At 44.6% G+C, this 18,960-nt stretch overlaps 1 protein-coding gene across 2 annotated transcripts in view; it reads right to left on the bottom strand.

Annotated features, from left to right (window-relative positions):
• The window catches only part of NBAS (NBAS subunit of NRZ tethering complex), a 207,924-nt gene that overhangs the window by 59,708 nt on the left and 129,256 nt on the right, over nt 1–18,960 (bottom strand). For both annotated transcript variants that reach the window (XR_015058324.1, XM_085881820.1), the window contains exons 29-32: nt 15,304–15,406; nt 13,716–13,915; nt 7,849–7,961; nt 2,326–2,439 (exon numbers count right to left, since the gene is read on the bottom strand). Coding sequence is in view for 1 of the 2 variants with exons in the window: in XM_085881820.1 (XP_085737946.1) it covers nt 2,326–2,439; nt 7,849–7,961; nt 13,716–13,915; nt 15,304–15,406 (530 nt within the window). In the remaining variant the exon portion in view is untranslated. The remainder of the gene's footprint in view (nt 1–2,325; nt 2,440–7,848; nt 7,962–13,715; nt 13,916–15,303; nt 15,407–18,960) is intronic.

Genomic DNA, 18,960 nt, shown 5'->3' with positions numbered 1-18,960 from the left:
ATGAGAGTTGGTGGCAAAGACAGAGTTCAGACGTTCTGCCTTATCTCGGGCAGAGTCTGCGGTGATGATTAGGGACATTATGGAGGGGAACATACACCAGACACAGACTAAAGAGGCACCACCATGATTTGAAGGAAGGAGACCAGCTTGAGAGTTCAACCTTGATATTATTAAGATAACGTTTGCGAGCTTGCTTAAAGGCGCTGTCACACCTTGACGATTTAGCCAGCAATGGCAACGTATAAAAATGTACGTGAAACGTTGGTGTACGCTGAAATTTTGATGTGTTTTTTTAAGTTTTGGTCGTATTCATAACGTGTTGGTCGTATGCATAACATATTAGTAACGGGTACAGAACGTTTCATTGTCTTATAGATAACTTATACCAACGAATGCTTAGCCTGTTGTCGGCGTTCACAACCTATGCCCAACGACAGTTTAACTTAGGCATAGCGCTGCACGTATCGCCGACGAACTCGTGGCGTAGCCTGTTAAAAACTTGCCGCACGCCAATTTAAATCATAACTGCCTGAAAATTGGAAGTGTCAACATCGTAGTCACACCTTGACGATTTAGCCAGCGTATGCCGACCTATGAAAAATGGGTCAAAAACGCTGGCACACATCGAATACGTTATGGGTAAGTTGTGTATACGTTAAGAGCATGCTGAAAAACGATGAAGTACGCTGTCATATTTCGTGGTACGTCTCGTACGTCGTGAAATTTCAAGCATGCTGAAAATTTTACGACGTACTCGCCGTATGGCTCACACGTTCCGCTACGCTGGGAATAAGTTGTAGGCACGATATGCGATCATTGACAAGTTCCTTGTAAGTCACTCATAAGTCGAAACACGTCGAGGTAATGTTTAGCATACCCGAAAATTATTTTCTCCGTCAAGGCATTTTTTTTTCTCCTTGGCTCCATGAAGGCACGTGACAAAATATGGGAAGTTGTTGTTGTTGTTGTTTTATAATTATTTATTTTTTCGTCTATCACGAATTTTAAAATATATTCGGACATTTGCTTTTAAGTTTCGACGTCGACGTGACAATATCCTCAAACAGAAAATATTCACAGAGGAGGAACTAAGAATAAGACATGAGCAAACTGAAGAGGCAATCGGACGTGATGTAACATCGGAAGTTATTGTTGTTTTTTTTTGTTTTTTTTTAAACGCTGCCAATACGCCATTATACGGTAGCTGTAAGTTAGAAACACGTTCAAGTAAGTTCTGTGGTCGTCCGGAAGCCGTCAATCAAATACGTCTACATACGTCAATATGCGTTGGAGGTACGTTACACAAAGGTTCAAAGCACGTTACTCATAGGTTAGAAATAAGTTTTGGGTACGCTAAGCATTACCTCGACGTGTTTCAACTTACGATTAACTTTCAAGTAAGTGCCTCGACGTGTGTCAACGATCGTATAACGTGCCTAGACGTGTGTCAACGATCGTGTAACGTGCCTACAAAACGTTACTCATAGGTAAGAAATAAGTTTCGGGTATGCTAAACATTACCTCGACGTGTTTCGACTTATGAGTAACTTACAAGTAACGCGTGTCGACGTGTCTCAACGATCGCATAACGTGCCTACAACTTATGGCCAGCGTAGCGGAACGTGTGAGTCATACGCTGGCATACGTCGTAAAATTTCAAGCATGCTAAAATTTGAGGACAACCGCAAAGTACAACGATGAAAGCCAGCGTACTACGACGTATGGCAGTGTTTTTCAGCGTTCTCTTAATGTTATCAAAACTTACCCACAACGTATTCGACGTGTGCCGGCATTTTAGGCAAATTTTTCATAAGTCGGCATACGCTGGCTAAATCGTCAAGGTGTGACAGCACCTTAAGGATTGAGACATTTTCCCGTTCAAGTGAATTTTTTTTAGAGAGAAGGGAAAGATAGTCAAAGCTTCACAGCAATATCAGTGCTGGAGATGTAAAGATACAAGTATGATTTGTCCCATCTTTTCAGTGACTTGGTGATTCTAATCAACAGATGACATTACTTGCACAATCTTTATTCATGAGGAATCGATCATTTGCTCAGCTGAAATGTTAAGCCCTTATGTCCGCATGCCTAATTCTTTGGGCACTAAAAATAGGATAGAAAGAGACACAGCTATAACAAGTTTTTGTGAGAAAACAACAACAAAGCCTCTTCCCACTTCTCAACCAAACAACATTAAACAATTTGGGGCTAAATATTACATGAGCCAATCATGTTATCCAACAAAGACTTAATGGCATTATTCATGGTGCGTGCAATTGTTGCGAATAATGGCACCAGTAACGTATGTGAGATGCTGAGCCAGACCTGGTACACGTAGCAGGCTTGCGAGGACCAATAGTTTTCCAGGACATTTGTAGATAGTTGGCGATTGTGAAATGCACTGTTTTATCAGCTGTAGACGATCTTCACACAAACGCACTGCACACAAAGAACACCAACAACAATTTTAAAAACCAAAAAACAATTCATTAAAAAAGAAATCGGGTATCATCGGTTTACAAATATCTAAGCGAGCAAGCAGTGTTATGTTAAGAGAACCAGCAAAAAAAATTAAAAAAACAAAAAGCATGCAACCCTAAACAGCATTTCCTGGCTTGGCAAGTGTACCCTGATTTGCATTGCCACACACATTTTTAAAAAAGCACATTGCCTGCCAGATAATGTGTGTGACAGTGGCTGTGATGGGACAAATTGGAGGAATCACAATAGCTAAAGGGTGGTTACCATCATAAAATATCAGATATGATAAAATTATCCACAGTTCTGTGATTTTTCCCGGTGTATCGGCTTCGATGTCCGTCAGCACGCAAAATTTCAGCTTTCTGCATCAGCCGGAAGGTAACGGACATTAATATTATCAGTCATTGAGTGAGTGAGTGGTTGGAACAAGATGTGTGGATGTGTGTGTGTGTGTGTGTGTGTGTGTGTGTGTGTGTGTGTGTGTGTGTGTGTGTGTGTGTGTGTGTGTGTGTGTGTGTGTGTGTGCGCGCGCCTGGCGTTTGCTGAATTGTTACGGTGATGGGCTTGGGATCCCAGGGATCCTGAGTTCAATCCCCTCTCAGCTGTTGAATTAATACCAGGTGGGGTTGACTTTGCCTGTCATCCTTCTGAGGTCAGCAAAATGAGTGCCAGCATGCTGGTATACTGTGTTGGAGTGGCGACCTGTCTAGGATTGTGCCCAAGAGCCAAGGAGACCGCTTATGCAGCACCAACACTCTGCATCGAGTATGGTCCCAATGGATGGACATGAGAAACAGAAACGGACACACACACACACACACACACACACACACACACACACACACACACACACACACACACACACACACACACACACACACACACACACACACACACACACACACACACACACACACACACACACACCTCCTGACTGTTATGGTGAGAATCGCCGCAGATTATGTCTCGCATGGTAAAACCATATATGGTAATCCGCAGACAACAACCATCCATCTGCCACCCAGACAATTGTTCCCATTAATGCAAACCATTCAACCAGAAGGCACGTGATGTGACCAGCAGGAAAATCGAAACATGAGGAGTGTGATGAGCACTCTGCTGATCCCCATGTCCACACAAAATCTTTGTCTCTGACAGTCACCAGGCCGAAGCCTCTGTGTTACATAGTGTTACATGTATTACACGAATGTATATATATATATATATATATATATATATATATGTATATATATATATGTATGTATGTATGTATGTATGTATGTATGTATGTATGTATGTATGTATGTATGTATGTATGTATATATATATATATATATATATATATATATATATATATATATATATATATGTTGTTGTTCGTCTTTCGGCTGCTCCCGTTAGGGGTCGCTACAGCGGATCATCCCTTATGATCCGCATACTGTTTTGGCATAGGTTTTACGCCGGATGCCTTTCCTGACGCAACCCTGGTCGCCTCTTACGACACAGGGATAAAGATTGGGTTTTGGCATGATTCCGGGCTGCCCTACACCCTCTCATAGCGCGGCCCAGTGCAGAGTTCCCGTCCTCAAGCGATCCTCCAACCCAAGCCTCCGAGTAGCCGGATTACAGGCGCATGCCACTACGTCCGGTCATATATATATATATATATATATATATATATATATATATATATATATATATATATATATATATATATATATATATATATATATATATATATATATATATATATATATATATATATATATATATATATATATATATATAGTGAGAAAAACCATGTTCTCACCAAAGTTAGTGTCCCACCCACCATGTCACGTGACCTTTTTCAGGCTCCCAGGGATTGGTTGGCGAGTTGGCACGTGGTGGGCGGACTGAGTCAGAGCCAGGGCGCCATTGCTGGCGACAGAGGTGGCTCTAAGATCGCGAGTGGGAAAATATATCGAGCACTCCGAATCGCATGGTTGAATGCGATTTCAAGTGATTTTTAAGACTCTCGACAGCACTGTCGCGCTGATCGTTGATAGCTCCGTCTAAAGGATTGAGTTAAATCGGGATGGGTGTGATCATTATTTCCGACTATCGTCGAGTGGGGCTGTGAGTTGTACATCCTGTTTTTGGAACTCTATTGTTGACAAGAGTTCTGGCAGGTTTTTTGGGCTGTGTATTGAATTCTGTTACCAGCCATTTTTGATATCGACCCAAATAAATATCGTGCCTACCCCTGGAGGCCGATGTGAAACACAGTGGAAAGTGTTGTGTTGTTCTCTTTGTCCACACATGGACTGCTTGAAGCTTGGACAATAACGTCAGTATTCCGTGCTGGAAGATATTAAACCGGCGGGATCGTGACAATATATATATATATATATATATATATATATATATATATATATATATATATATATATATATATATACATACATACATACATGGTTGCAAACCCGGGGTCCAGGGGGTACGAGGCTGTGGGTATCCCCGGACTCACCAGGAATCGAGGCCGTTACACATGAATAAGTCCGTGTCGCGGCGGGTTGCTAATCAACTGCGAATGCCAACAATTTAATCACATGACCTCGTGTCCTCCGTTTGACTCCCGTTTAACGGGGAACTACACCCTTGGCATTGTGCTTCCACTGTATTTACGGGATCTTGATTAATGCGGCCGAGCTTTCCGCTCGCACAACGCCATACTGACGTGAGAGCCAATTAGTTGGGGAATTATCTCCAGACTAATCTATGTGCAGATATTACTGGATCAATAAGGGGAAAGCACAGACACAGGCAGATTGAAAGAAAAATGTGAACAAAGCAATTTATTTACAGCAGGCAACGTGGGGTACGGGAAGGAGGGAAGGGACCTCAAGGACTTTCATGGAGTCAACAGGCAACCAGGGCAGTAAAAGGGTTAATGGAATAAAAAGCAATCAAAGTGTGCATTTACAAAAGGAAAGAAAATGCACAAGTTGAAGACTTAACTTTACCTATTCCTTACCTTCCGGATAACAAGGCAGGGTACCCATCAGAGCACACACACGGGGAGACAATTGGGAGGGGCAAGGTGGCTCAGCCTAATGTACGTCAAACCGTAGCCTTCCCCAACCTGATGCCACTCTCCCTGCCGCTCTCCAGAACAGTCCCAACACTGCAGTCCACAACCTCGGGTCCACGAGCTCCATCGGGAGCAGCAGGCCGACAGCCACGAGCGCCGCAGATCTCTGCTAAAGCATCCTGGACCAGGGATGAAGCGAGGACGATCCAGATCATCCGGGACCAGGGCAGAAATGACAACAAGGACAGATAGAGATCGAGAGCGACGCTGCGACAACCAGAACCGAGAGAGATTGAGAGTGACCATCAGGGCAGAGAGAGAACGAGTGTGATGACCAGGGCAGAGAGAGATTGGCTCTTTCTCTCTCTGCCCTGGTCATTGCCATCAGAGTGTCGAGCACAGCTTTGTTGCTCAAGGGTCAAGCGGGGCCAAAGAGCTGCACATCATCTCTTCCGAGGAGGCCTGGGGCCAGCTATCGGGCCACGTTAGATCTTACGAGCTGGCCCCAGGCCAGCCACTGGGGTATTCCCCTACAGCCCCACCCATTCCGCTGCCCGCCTGGATATGCACTCAGTTGGTCCTTCCGGCTGTCGCCATGCGTGGAGCTCCGCGCTTAATATGGAGAAATCCTTTTCTACTCCCATGCACCCAGGATGAACCTCACACGCCCAAAAAAATGTCCACAGCACAAAGCCAGGGAATGGGGCAATTATTGCGGGGAGGCTGTGTCCTGCTTGGTCCATTTACTGGTCATGTTGAGGTGGAGTGGAATGAACGGGGAAATCGGGAAACAAAATACAGTGCAGGGGTAGACAGCAATACATTACATTGCAGGGTAAACATCCATCCAGATGAAGAGACAAGCAAGGACTTGGTGGGGGGTTTAAACAATAAATGGGAATTTGGCGTGCGCTTCTAAAGCCATGGCTTCAGCGAAGATTCCAGAATGCTAGTGTGATTCACAGATGCTGAACAGCCATGGCAGTAAAACACCGCATGCCCGACGTGATGACAGCAGTCATGGCACACGTCATTAAGCACTGATGGTGCTATTATCCCAACAGGTTGAGAGGGGGCACTCACGACCCAAAACATTTAATTACAGAACAACCCAATACAGGCAAGGTGCTATTCTTAACGTACATGACGGAAATAACTATTCCAAGTGGAAAAGTGTGCATTTTAATTTTGGCATGCGGTTTATGAAACCACGACAATACTCGAATATACATAATTAAACACACACACACAGTCATGGTGGAATCCAATTAAATGTGCCTCTAATTATTAGTGAGGCACACACCTAACAGGTGGTGTTAGTCGCAAAGACAAAAGTGAAACGATACCCATAATGCAAAGTGTAAGCAACATGGCAGAGGCTCGCTTAACGTTTGAACAACGCAAAGTAAATTTGAAGTGGTATTGGGAACTCGAAAATGTGTGTGAAGTGCAAAGACAATGGAGATGTGAATTTGCAATTGAACGTCCATCACAAATAACAATTACAAGAGTTTGTGATAAATTTGAGACGTACGGTACTGCGCAAGACGTGTGCAAGCAACGACCTGGGAGATCCCGCTCATCAACAGGTGGGGAAAATTGTGCGATGGTGTTGCAGCAATTCAAACGATCACCACAAAAATATGCAAGGTGATGTGCTCGTGAGACTGGAATCAGCAGGGCAAGTCTACACCGGATTCTCAAAACAGCTAAGTGGAAATCTTACGTGCCAAGACTGTTACATGAAATGAATGAAGATGATCTGGATTGCAGAAGGTTTCAAGAGAAGGTGGACGAGGATGTACAGTTTGTGGACACGATTGTTTGGTCAGATAAGGCAACATTCAAGTTCAATGGTCGAGTGAAGTGACAATTGTGTGTATTGGTCCTCTGAAAATCCAAACATTCACGTCGAGATGGAGGCTATCCCAGCAGATATGTTGGTGAATATTTGACATTCAGTTGTTCGCCACCGTCACCGGTGCCTAGAAGCTGACGGTGGTCAATTTGAGCATCTGCGATAGTTCACCATGTGTCAAAAATGATTGCTTCTGCATACACCAAATATCGACCTTTTATGAGGTGTGTAATGGGTAGTTTTTCTTTCTTAAAATGTGTAATACATCTTTTTGAGAGACCCTGTTAAATGTTTGAATAAGGTTAATAACATAACGCCCCCCCCCCTCCACCCTCACCACAGCCGCTCTCGTAGGGAGCGGGTACTAAGTACTTCTCGTTGACAATAATTTGTGGGAAGGAAAGGAAAAGGGGGAGGGGGAGAGGTTCCTTCAAACCTTGCAGTGGAAGTGCCTTCACGTGAAATTCCGAAAGCAGACTGAGGGACAAGATTAGGTCTCGCTCCTCCTGGATGGCTGGAGGATGGTCTTTGATGAGGTTGAGACATTCCCTGAAGCAAAATAAAACAATCATTAAATCTCAAAAGAAAAAAAACATCACCACCAAAGCATTAACAATGTTATTTTATTTCCTTGTATAGTTATGCAAGACACCATAATTAAGTATACAAGCGGGCATTCCTTCCCGCAGACATCTATACGTGTATGTGTATGGCGTTAACCGTGCCTTGACTTGGAACAGGCCGCAACGATTTCTTAACGATAAAGTTCTTTTTTCATTTTCCTCACTCATATTATTGAATTCCTGTTCATCATAGCGAGAAATCGCTGTATATATCACTTTTGTAAGTGCTACAATTTTCAAATTAGGAGCTTGGAGTGATTTCATGCATTATGCGATACGATTTTCCACAATCTACTCTCACGGACTAATCAAGGATATCATCAAAATATTACATCGGTTTTGAGGATCGGATATCGTCCGGACTAAATAAGTCATGAAATTTGGAGTGAAATCTGATAATTTAAAGAAATGACGAGTCATATCACTAAGCCGGTGTAACTATTTACTTTGAGTAAGCAAGGCTATGTTCCCTCCTTCTCAATATATACACAAGAAAATGTAAAATTTCCAAAGCATTAAACTGATCTTTTTTTGACTGTGCCAAAATTGACCAGCTTCATTGAGCTAAATGATTTAATACATTCACTGCGTGTCCTCACACCAATATCAAGATATATATATATATATATATATATATATATATATATATATATATATATATATATATATATATATATATATATATATATATACATACATATATATATATATACATAGACTAAGCCGTCTCCCCCACCAGGTTTTCTGGTTACGGGGGTGTTTGGATATGGACACCCAGCAGGATTAAAAACAAAACCTGTCAAAGGGCGGAGGAGCTCCTTGTGAGCCAACGGCCATCCATATCTAGTGCCCAACTGTGTCTGCGGACGTCCTCCTGCAGTTGGGTTACTTCTTATTAGGAGGTTGGTGGCAGGATTTGCACTCCGGCCACCGTAAAACCCTTCATTCCGCAAAACGCAAAAACGCAAAAAAAATCTGAAAACCCACTCCGTGGGAGTACCTCCTGTGCAGCTTCCCTTCGCAGGGCAGCTCACCGGAAGACGGGATTGGGGCAAAGCCTTCGGGACCCCCAATCTTTGATGATAGGAGGGAAACCACGGGGTAACATCCCTGGGTCAGATTGCGGGAGAGTGTGTCGGAGTGGTGCTGAGGTGTCATCCACCAGACGGCGGTCTCCATGGGTTAACCTGAGGCGGTCCCTTCGGGTGGGTGCCTGGAATGTCCTATCCCTAAGAGAGGATGATCACCTGTCTCTGTTATCATCTGAGCTCAAGCGTTTGGACATCGGGATTGCAGCTCTCTCTGAGGTTCGGAGACCGGATTGCGGCGATATAATGGTGGGTGGTTACACCTACTATTGGTCTGGTCGCTCTGATGGTTACCATACCCAAGGAGTTGCTGTACCTGTGTCCAATAAGCTGACCCCAATGATAATTGAGGTAACACCGGTCAATGAGCGTATTATGAGATAAAGGATTCGTCACTCCTTAGGTGTAATTTCCCTGGTCTCTGTTTATGCTCCGACTGAGGCGAGTGATCTCACCGTGAAGGACACATTCTACGCCACACTCGAGTCTGTGGTTGATCAGTGCTCCAGACGAGATACACTTCTAGTCTTGGGGGATTTCAATGCATCGACTGGAACTGATAGGGACGGTTATGAGGTGTGTGTTGGTCCCCATGGGTCAGGAACTATGAACCAGAATAGCACTAAGTTCCTTGACTTTGCAAGAAGTCATGGACTTAGGGTGGCTGGTTCATGGTTTCAGCGCCCACAAGCTCATCGCTGGACTTGGTATTCCAACGCTGGCGGTGTGGCAAAGGAGATTGACCATGTCCTCATTGACGGTCGTTGGAGGATGATCCAGAACTGCAGGGTCTACCGGAGTGCTCAGTTCCTCAATACTGACCACAGGCTTGTTGTAGCAACTCTAAAGCTGCACCTTAAATCCTGGAGAATGGTACCATCCCAGCCTAGGCTGGATGTTGCCAAGCTCAGGGATGAGAGAGTAGATGAGGAGTTTGCGAACAGGCTGAGTGGACACTTGGGGGGGTCTGGGTGCTTTGGGGGGTCCTGAAGAGTTGTGGAGCGCCTTCAAGACCACCGTCCTTGATGTTGCCGGTGGATGTCTTGGAACTCACCGCAGGGCAAAGAAGAATTTTGTCTCTCAAGGGACACTGGATACCATTGACCAGAGTCGCAGGGCCAGGCTGAATGGCAGAGCTGAGCTGTTCAGGGAGCTGAGGCATAAAACTGTACGTGAACTGAGGGTGGACAAGGAGGCCTATGTGCGAGGAATCTGTGAGGGGGTAGAGCATCACCTGTGGACAGGTGATTCTCGTCCCGCTTACAGGGGAATTCGCGCATTACGTTCATCCAAGCCCATCCCTTGGAGCACTGCAGTTCGAGCAGAGAGTGGTAGGCTCTTGACAGAGGAGTCTGAAGTGAAGGCCCGCTGGGCCGGTTACTTTGAGCGGTTGTACCAGGCTGATCCCCCAGCTGTCGAGTTGGACGTCAAGGGTGTTACAATCCCTGTTGCTGACCCTCGAATCAACTGTGGTCCACCTTCGCTTGTGGAAACACGGGCTGCGGTGAACCAATTGAAACGGGGCAAAGCTCCAGGGATCTGTGGCATCCATGCCGAACTTCTCAAGGCTGGTGGAAGTGCTGCACTCGTGTCGTTGCATGCAGTTTTGTGCTCTGCCTGGAACACAGGCATCATCCCAACTGACTGGAAGAGGGGCCTTGTTGTCCCTCTCTGGAAAGGGAAGGGTGATCGCCAAGAATGCAACAACTACCGAGGGGTGACGCTGCTCTCAGTGCCGGGCAAGGTCTTTGCTCGGATAATTCTTGATAGGGTTCGCCACCATCTGCTTGAGCACCAGCGTCCAGAGCAGTCAGGCTTTACACCAAAGAGGTCAACGATTGACCGTATCCTTGCCCTTCGTGTCCTCACCGAACGCAGACGAGAGTTTCGGCAGGGGCTGCTTGCAGCCTTTGTCGATCTCTGTAAAGCGTTCGATTCAGTGAATCGGGATGTCCTCTGGAGGATTCTTGGTCTTCGTGGGGTGCCACCAAAACTGATCGATCTGATGTCTGAACTCTACTCTGGTACTGAGAGTGCTGTGAAGTGTGGTGGTACCATCTCTGACTTATTTCCAGCTGTTCCTGGAGTTCGTCAGGGATGTGTACTTGCCCCCTCACTTTTCAGCACTTGTATGGACTGGATTTTAGGGAGGATGTCGGAGAGATCAAGTTGCGGTGCATCGTTTGGGAATGTCAAGATCTCGGACCTTGATTTTGCAGATGATGCAGTCATCTTTGCAGAGACTTTAGACATCCTTTTGGGGGCCCTCGAGGTGCTGAATGAGGAGTCGGAGCCGCTGGGATTACGGGTTTCTTGGTTCAAAACTAAGATCCAGGCTTTCGGTGACATCTTGGATGCTGCTGTCCTGTCTGTGTCTGTTTGTGGTGAGGATGTTGAGGTCGTGGAGAGATTCACTTACCTTGGCAGTGATATTCATGTCTCTGCTGGCTGCGAGTCAGAGGTCAATAGACGACTGGGTCGGGCCTGGGGAGTCATGCATTCACTGGATCATGGGGTGTGGCACTGCCGGTACCTGTGCGGGAGGACGAAAGTCCGAGTCTTCAGGTCCTTGGTACTTCCAGTCTTGCTCTATGGGTGCGAGACTTGGACTCTGACCAAGGATCTGAGACGGAGACTTAATTCCTTTGGTACCAGGTGTCTTCGGAGAATCCTTGGCTATCGCTGGTCGGATTTTGTGTCCAACGAGCGGTTGCTGAGAGAGACTCGGATGAGATTTGTTACCTGCATAGTCCGTGAGCATCAGTTGCGGCTGTATGGACATGTGGCTCGTTTTCCTGACGCTGATCCTGCTCACCAGATTCTCTCAGCGAGGGAGTCTCATGAGTGGAGGAGGCCAGTGGGCCGACCACGTGCCTCATGGTTGCAGCAGGTTGTCCATCATCTCAAGGAGATGGGGATGGGCCTGGCATCTGCCTGGGGGATGGCCAGACGGAGGCCCCTGGAGTACCGGCGGAAAGTGGACGCAGCGACGCGCTGTTCTGGCACATGCTCCCATATATATATGTATATGTATATATATATATGTATATGTATATATATATGTATATATATATATATATATATATATATATATATATATATATATATATATATATACATATACATATATATATATATATATATATATATATATATATATATATATATATGTATATATATGTATATATATATATATATATATATATCTACATACATATATATCTATATACATCTATATCTATATATCTAGATACATCTATATCTATATACCTAGATACATCTATATCTATATACCTAGATACATCTATATCTATATACCTAGATACATCTATATCTATATACCTAGATACATCTATATCTATATACCTAGATACATCTATATCTATATACCTAGATACATCTATATCTATATACCTAGATACATCTATATCTATACCTAGATACATCTATATCTAGACATATCTATATCTATATCTTGATATTTCTATATCTTGATATATCTATCTTCTTCTTCCTCTTTCAGGTGGTCCCGTTCGGGGTCGCCACAGCGGATCATCCGTTATGATCTGCATACTGATTTGGTATAGGTTTTACGCCGGATGCCCTTCCTGACGCAACCCTGGGTGCCTCTTACGACACAGGGATAAGGATTGGGTTTCGCCATGATTCCGGGCTGCCCTACACCCTCTCATAGCACGGCCCAGTGCAGAGCTCCCGTCCTCAAGCGATCCTCCAACCCAAGCATCCGAGTAGCCGGATTACAGGCGCACGCCACTACACCCGGTTATATCTTGATTGATATATATATATATATATATATATATATATATATATATATATATATATATATATATATATATATATATATATATATCTGGATCTATATCTATATCTATATATCTAGATTCATCTTTCTCTATATATCTATATCTATGTCTATATATATCTATATCTATATCTTGATATATCTATATCTTGATATATCTATATGTATCTATATCTATATCTATATATCTCGATATATCTATATCTATATATCTAGATATATCCATATCTATATCTAGCTATGTCTATATCTTGATATATCTATATCTATATCTTGATATTTCTATATCTTGATATAGCTATATCTATATCTATATCTAGATATATCCATATCTACATCAAGCTATCTCAATACCTAGATATATCTATATCTATATCTATATCTATTTCTTGATATATATATATATATATATATATATATATATATATATATATATATATATATATATATATATATATATATATATATATATATATATATATATATATATATATATGGCTCAGAAAGCAAAAGCACACCGAGCCATAATATAAAGAATAAAATCTTTGTTAAAATCCTGACGTTTTCGAAGAATGCCATCTTCAGTTACACACACACACACACACACACACACACACACACACACACACACACACACACACACACACACACACACACACACACACACACACACACACACACACACACACACACACACACACACACACACACACACACACACACACACAATCTTTAGTCTCGACAAAAAGACAAAGGGTACAGAGACCTGGCAAGCTCGAGATTTTCATCCTTGTGGCTCGATGCAGAGTTAAAGTACTCGCGTGCAGCTTGCAACACCAACTGAAGGCTGCGCTTATAATGCACATGCCTCTCCTGCGCAACTGAGCTTTCCAAACACTGCAATCGTTGACCAGCTAACCTTAGCGTTTCTATCCGCCCAGAGCAGAGTAGGCTTTCAACGTAGATCTGCACAAAACAAAACAAAACACACACACACACACACACACACACACACACACACACACATCAATAATGCACAATAGTAAAGAGCGAATGCACACAATTGAATGCACAGAGCATGTGAATGCAGGTACCCAGCACCATATACCTTGTACACAGAGCGTGCTGAGTGGGATATGGTGATAAATTTGCTTATATGCAATTCATTTTTACTTGTTGGGCAATTCTTGTTACAAATATAATCATCCGAGGAAAGCTGGGAGCAACTGATCATGTGAGATGACTGATTGCATCTGCCAAATGCAAGTGAAATGTAATTGGGCCAGAAATATCACAGCTTCCAGCGAGTATATAATGATAGCAGTGATAAAATAATGATAATAATAATTTTTTTAAAAAGAATAATCACACCAATTCAGCACAAGTGGTTGAGTTGGAGGGGGGAGGTATCCGTGGGGTTGGGGGGGGGAATGACGTAAAAATTGGTCAGCTGGTACAACACCAGCAGCTGACATTTGATGATCCAACATTTTAAAATGAAGGTGAGACAAGAAATTATGTTTTTGTTCGAATTCTATTGTACTGCAGAGTTTGTATTTATCCATTTGAGGAACAGAAACCGGATGTAAATGAGATGTGGACGCTGAGATGGATGTGTGGAGTTACAAGAAAGTACAAGATTAGGGACCAGCAGTATATCAGGGGGTCACTCAAGATTGTGGAAGCATCCAAGAAAGTTGTAGAGAAGAGATTAAATTGGTTTGGTCATGTGATGAGAAGAGAGAAAAACGATATGGTGGGTCAAGTGATGGAGATGGGATTGCCAGGAAGAAGAGGAGGAAAACCAAAAACAAGATGGAAGGATGCAGTGGTGACAGACATAGAAGTTGTGGGATTGGAAGAATATATGGACAAGAATACATATGGAGAAAGGTGTTCAACCATCATTGTGTGACTCCATGTAAAAATGGGAAAAAGACAAAAGAAAAAGAAGAGAAGAGCTCCTGGGAAAACAATAGCGATTTTGTGTAAATTAAGTGGGGGGTGGGAGGTTGGAGGGGGAGGGGGGCAACTTAGCTAAATATAGCATAACAATTGTGCATTTTGTGAGGAAAGCACGAAATTTGGAACACTAGTAGCCTATCATATTATGAACAGATTTGGATATTGGGCCATCTCAAAATTTTTGATGGCAGTGGAAAATGGCTGCCACAGCCATCAGCGGCTGAATTTGAGATGGCCCAACATCCAAATCTGTTCATAATATGATAGGCTACTAGTGTTCCAAATTTGGTGCTTTCCTCACAAAATGCACAATTGTTATGCCAAGTTGCCCCACGAGGGCAAGATGTTCTCAGTTCGCGTTTTCCTCCATTTAATTCATCTCATTTTACCTCACGGCATATTTCTGGTCTCATGCAGGTGTAAACAGTTCGCTGCATCTCCAGCATGTCTTGCAGCAGTTGCTCCCATTGTGATTCAGTCAGTGCTGGTTTCCTGTTGTCCACACAAAAACAGCACCACCAAAAAAATTACATGCATCAAATATATCAACGAGAATGGCGCTTGGCAGAGTGCACACATCTGCGAGGCTGAACAATTTACGTTTTTTAGCCCACTGATAGGCCGGGTCAGACTGCGGTAGTGTGTGTGTTGGGGTGGTGCTGAGGTGTCGTCCACTAGACGGCGACCTCTTTGGGTTAACCTGCGGCGGTCCCTTCGGGTGGATGCCTGGACGGCACTATCCCGAAGAGAGAATGATTACCTGTCTGTTATAATCTGAGCTAAAGAGTATCGCAGCACTCTTTGAGGTTCGGAGACCGGATCGTGACGAGATCATGACAGGTGGTTACACCGACTATTGGTCTGGTCACTCTGATGGTTACCAGGCTCATGGAGTTGCTGCAGCTGTGTCAAGCACGCTGACTCCAATGAGAATTACTCCAAGGTAACACCGGTCAATAAGTGTATTATGAGACAAAGGATTCGTCACTTTTTGGGTGTCGTTTCCCTGGTCTCGGTATATGCTCCGACTGAGGCGAGTGATCTCACCGTGAAGGACGCATTCTACGCCACGCTCGAGTCTGTGGTTGATCAGTGCCCCAGGCAAGATACACTTCTAGTCTTGGGGGATTTCAATGCATCGACTGGAATTGAGTGGGATGGTTATGAGACACGTGTTGGTCCCCATGGTTCTGGAACTGTGAACCTGAATAGCATGAAGTTCCTTGACTTTGCAAGAAGTCATGGACTTAGGGTGGCTGGTTCGTGGTTTCAGCACCCACAGGCTCATTGCTGGACTTGGTATACTAACGCTGGCGGTGTGGCAAAGGAGATTGACCATGTGCCCGTTGATGGTCGCTGGAGGATGATCCAGAACTGCAGGGTCTACCGGAGAGCTCAGTTCCTCAATACCGACCACCGGCTTGTTGTAGCAACTCTTAAGTTGCATCTTAAATCTCGGAGAATGGTACCATCCAAGCCAAGGCTGAATGTTGGAAATCTCAAGGATGAGAGGGTAGCTGAGGAGTTTGCAAACAGGCGGAGTGGGGATTTGGGGGGTCTGGGTGTTTTGGGGAAATCTGAAGAGTTGTGGAGTGCCTTCAAGAACACCATCGTTGATATGGCCGGTGGATGTCTGGGAACTCACAGTTGGGCAAAGAACAATTTTTTGTCTCAAGTGACACTGGAAACCATTGACCAGAGCCGCAGGGCCAGGCTTAATGGCAGAGCTGACCCGTTCAGGGCGGTGATGCATAAAACTGTATGTGCGCTGAGGGTGGACAAGGAGGCCTTTGTGCGAGGAATCTGTGAGAGGGTAGAGCATCACCTGTGGACAGGTGATTCTTGTCCTGCATTCAGGGGAATTCGCGAATTGCGTTCCTCTAAAACCATCCCTCGGTGAAATGCAGTTAGAGAGGAGGGTGGTAGGCTCTTGACAGAGGAGTCCGAAGTGAAGGTTCGCTTGGCCGGTTACTTTGAGCGGCCGTACCAGGCTGATCCACTAGATGTTGAGTTGGATGTCAGGGGTGTTCGTATCCCTATTGCTGACCCTCCAATCAACAGTGATCCACCTTCGTTTGTGGAAACACAGGCTGTCGTGAACCGGTTGAAATGGGGTAAGGCTCCGGGGATTTGTGGCATCCATGCTGAACTTCTCAAGGCTGGTAGAAATTCTGTACTCGTGTCGTTGCACACAGTTCTGTGCTCTGCCTGGAACACAGGCATCATCCCAACTGACTGGAAGAGGGGCCTTGTTGTCCCTCTATGGAAAGGGAAGGGTGATCGCCAAGACTGCAACAACTACCGAGGGGTGACGCTGCTCTCAGTGCGGGCAAGGTGTTTGTTCAGAAAATTCTTGATAGGGTTTGTCACCATCAGCTTGAGCACCAGTGCCCAGAGCAGTCAGGGTTTACACCAAAGAGGCCAACGATTAATGGTGTCTTTGCCCTTCGGGTCCTCACCAAACGCAGACAAGAGTTTTGGCAGGGGCTGCTTGCAGCCTATGTTGATGTCTGACAATCGTTCGATTCAGTGAATCATGATGCCATCTGGAAAGTTCTTGGTCTTCGTGGGGTGCCACCAAAACTGATCAATTTGATGTCTGAACTTCACTTTGGTACTGACAGTGCTGCGAGACGTGGTGATACAATCACCAAATTATTTCCAGTTGTTACTGGAGTTCATCAGGGGTGTGTACTGGCTCCCACACTTTTCCGTGCTTGTATGGACTGGATTCTGGGGAGGATATCGGAGAGATCAAGCCGTGGTGCATTGTTAGGGTATGTCAAGATCTCTGACCTTGATATTGCAGATGATGCAGTCATCTTTGCAGAGACTCTGGATATGCTTTTGGGGGCCCTCGAGGGGTTGAATGAGGAGTTGGAGACACTGGGATTACAGGCTTCCTGGGTCAAAACTAAGATCCAGACTTTCAAAGATGTCTTGGATGCTGCTGTGTTGTCTGTACCTGTTTGTGGTGAGGATGTGGAGGTCACGGAGAGATTCACTTACCTTGGCAGTGATATTCCTGTCTCTGCTGGCTGTGAGCCAGAGGTCAATAGACATCTGTATCGGGCCTGGGGAGTCATGGATTCACTGGATCAAGGGGTGTAGTCGTTGTCGGTACCTGTGCAGGAGGACGAAAGTCCAAGTCTTCAGGTCCTTGTTGCTTCCAGTTTTGCTCTCTGGATGTGAGAATTGGACTCTGACCAGGGATCTGAGGTGGAGGTTGAATACCTTTGGTACCAGGTCTCTTCGGAGAATCCTTGGCTATCACTGGTCGGACCTTGTGTCCAATGAGCGGTTGCTGAGAGAGAATCAAATGAGATTTGTTTCCTGCATCGTCCGTGAGCATCAGCTGCGGCTGTATGGACATGTGGCTCGTTTTCCTGAAGCTGATCCTGCTCAACAAGATTCTCTCAGTGAGGGAGCCTCATGAGTGGAGGAGGCCAATGGTCCAACCACGTGCCTCATGGTTGCAGCAGTTTAATCGGCATCTCGGGGAAATAGGAATGGGCCAGGCATCTGCCTGGGGGACGGCCAGAGGGAGGCCACTGGAGTACCGGAGGAAAGTGGACGCAGCAACGCGCTGCTCCATCGCATGCTCCCATACCTGACCTGACCTGACCTGATTGGTCGGATTTGCATATGGACCTTAAAGAAAATCTAATCGGCTTGTTGTCATCACATACCAAACTCATTCACCGAGTTTTGTCATAATTCGTCCACAAGTTTTTGTAATACCATGCTCTACATTAAACGCTTAAATATCGAGGATTTTGAGCAATCGTGGGCAACCCATTGTGTTCCAATTTAGTCGTCACAGGATTTCATTTCGACAATCACGGTTTTTAAGCTGAGATGAGTCAACATTTGTCAGCAAGGATGATTTCCTCCCATTACAAGTCTTTTGTTGTTTCTCGTGCACCGTTAATAATGGCACCCAAACATAAAACGATGGACAAAATTAGTTGTGCCAAAAGGCAGAGAAAAGTTACGATGTCGTACAAAAAATTCGAGTTATAGATACGTTGTCTGGAGGTGAAAGT

The sequence above is a fragment of the Eptatretus burgeri genome, chromosome 5, assembly GCF_056783735.1.
Source record: "Eptatretus burgeri isolate ZD-2024b chromosome 5, Ebu_testis_v1, whole genome shotgun sequence".
In the NCBI taxonomy this organism is placed as follows: Eukaryota; Metazoa; Chordata; class Myxini; order Myxiniformes; family Myxinidae; genus Eptatretus; species Eptatretus burgeri.
This window is presented reverse-complemented; position numbering and strand designations above follow the sequence as displayed.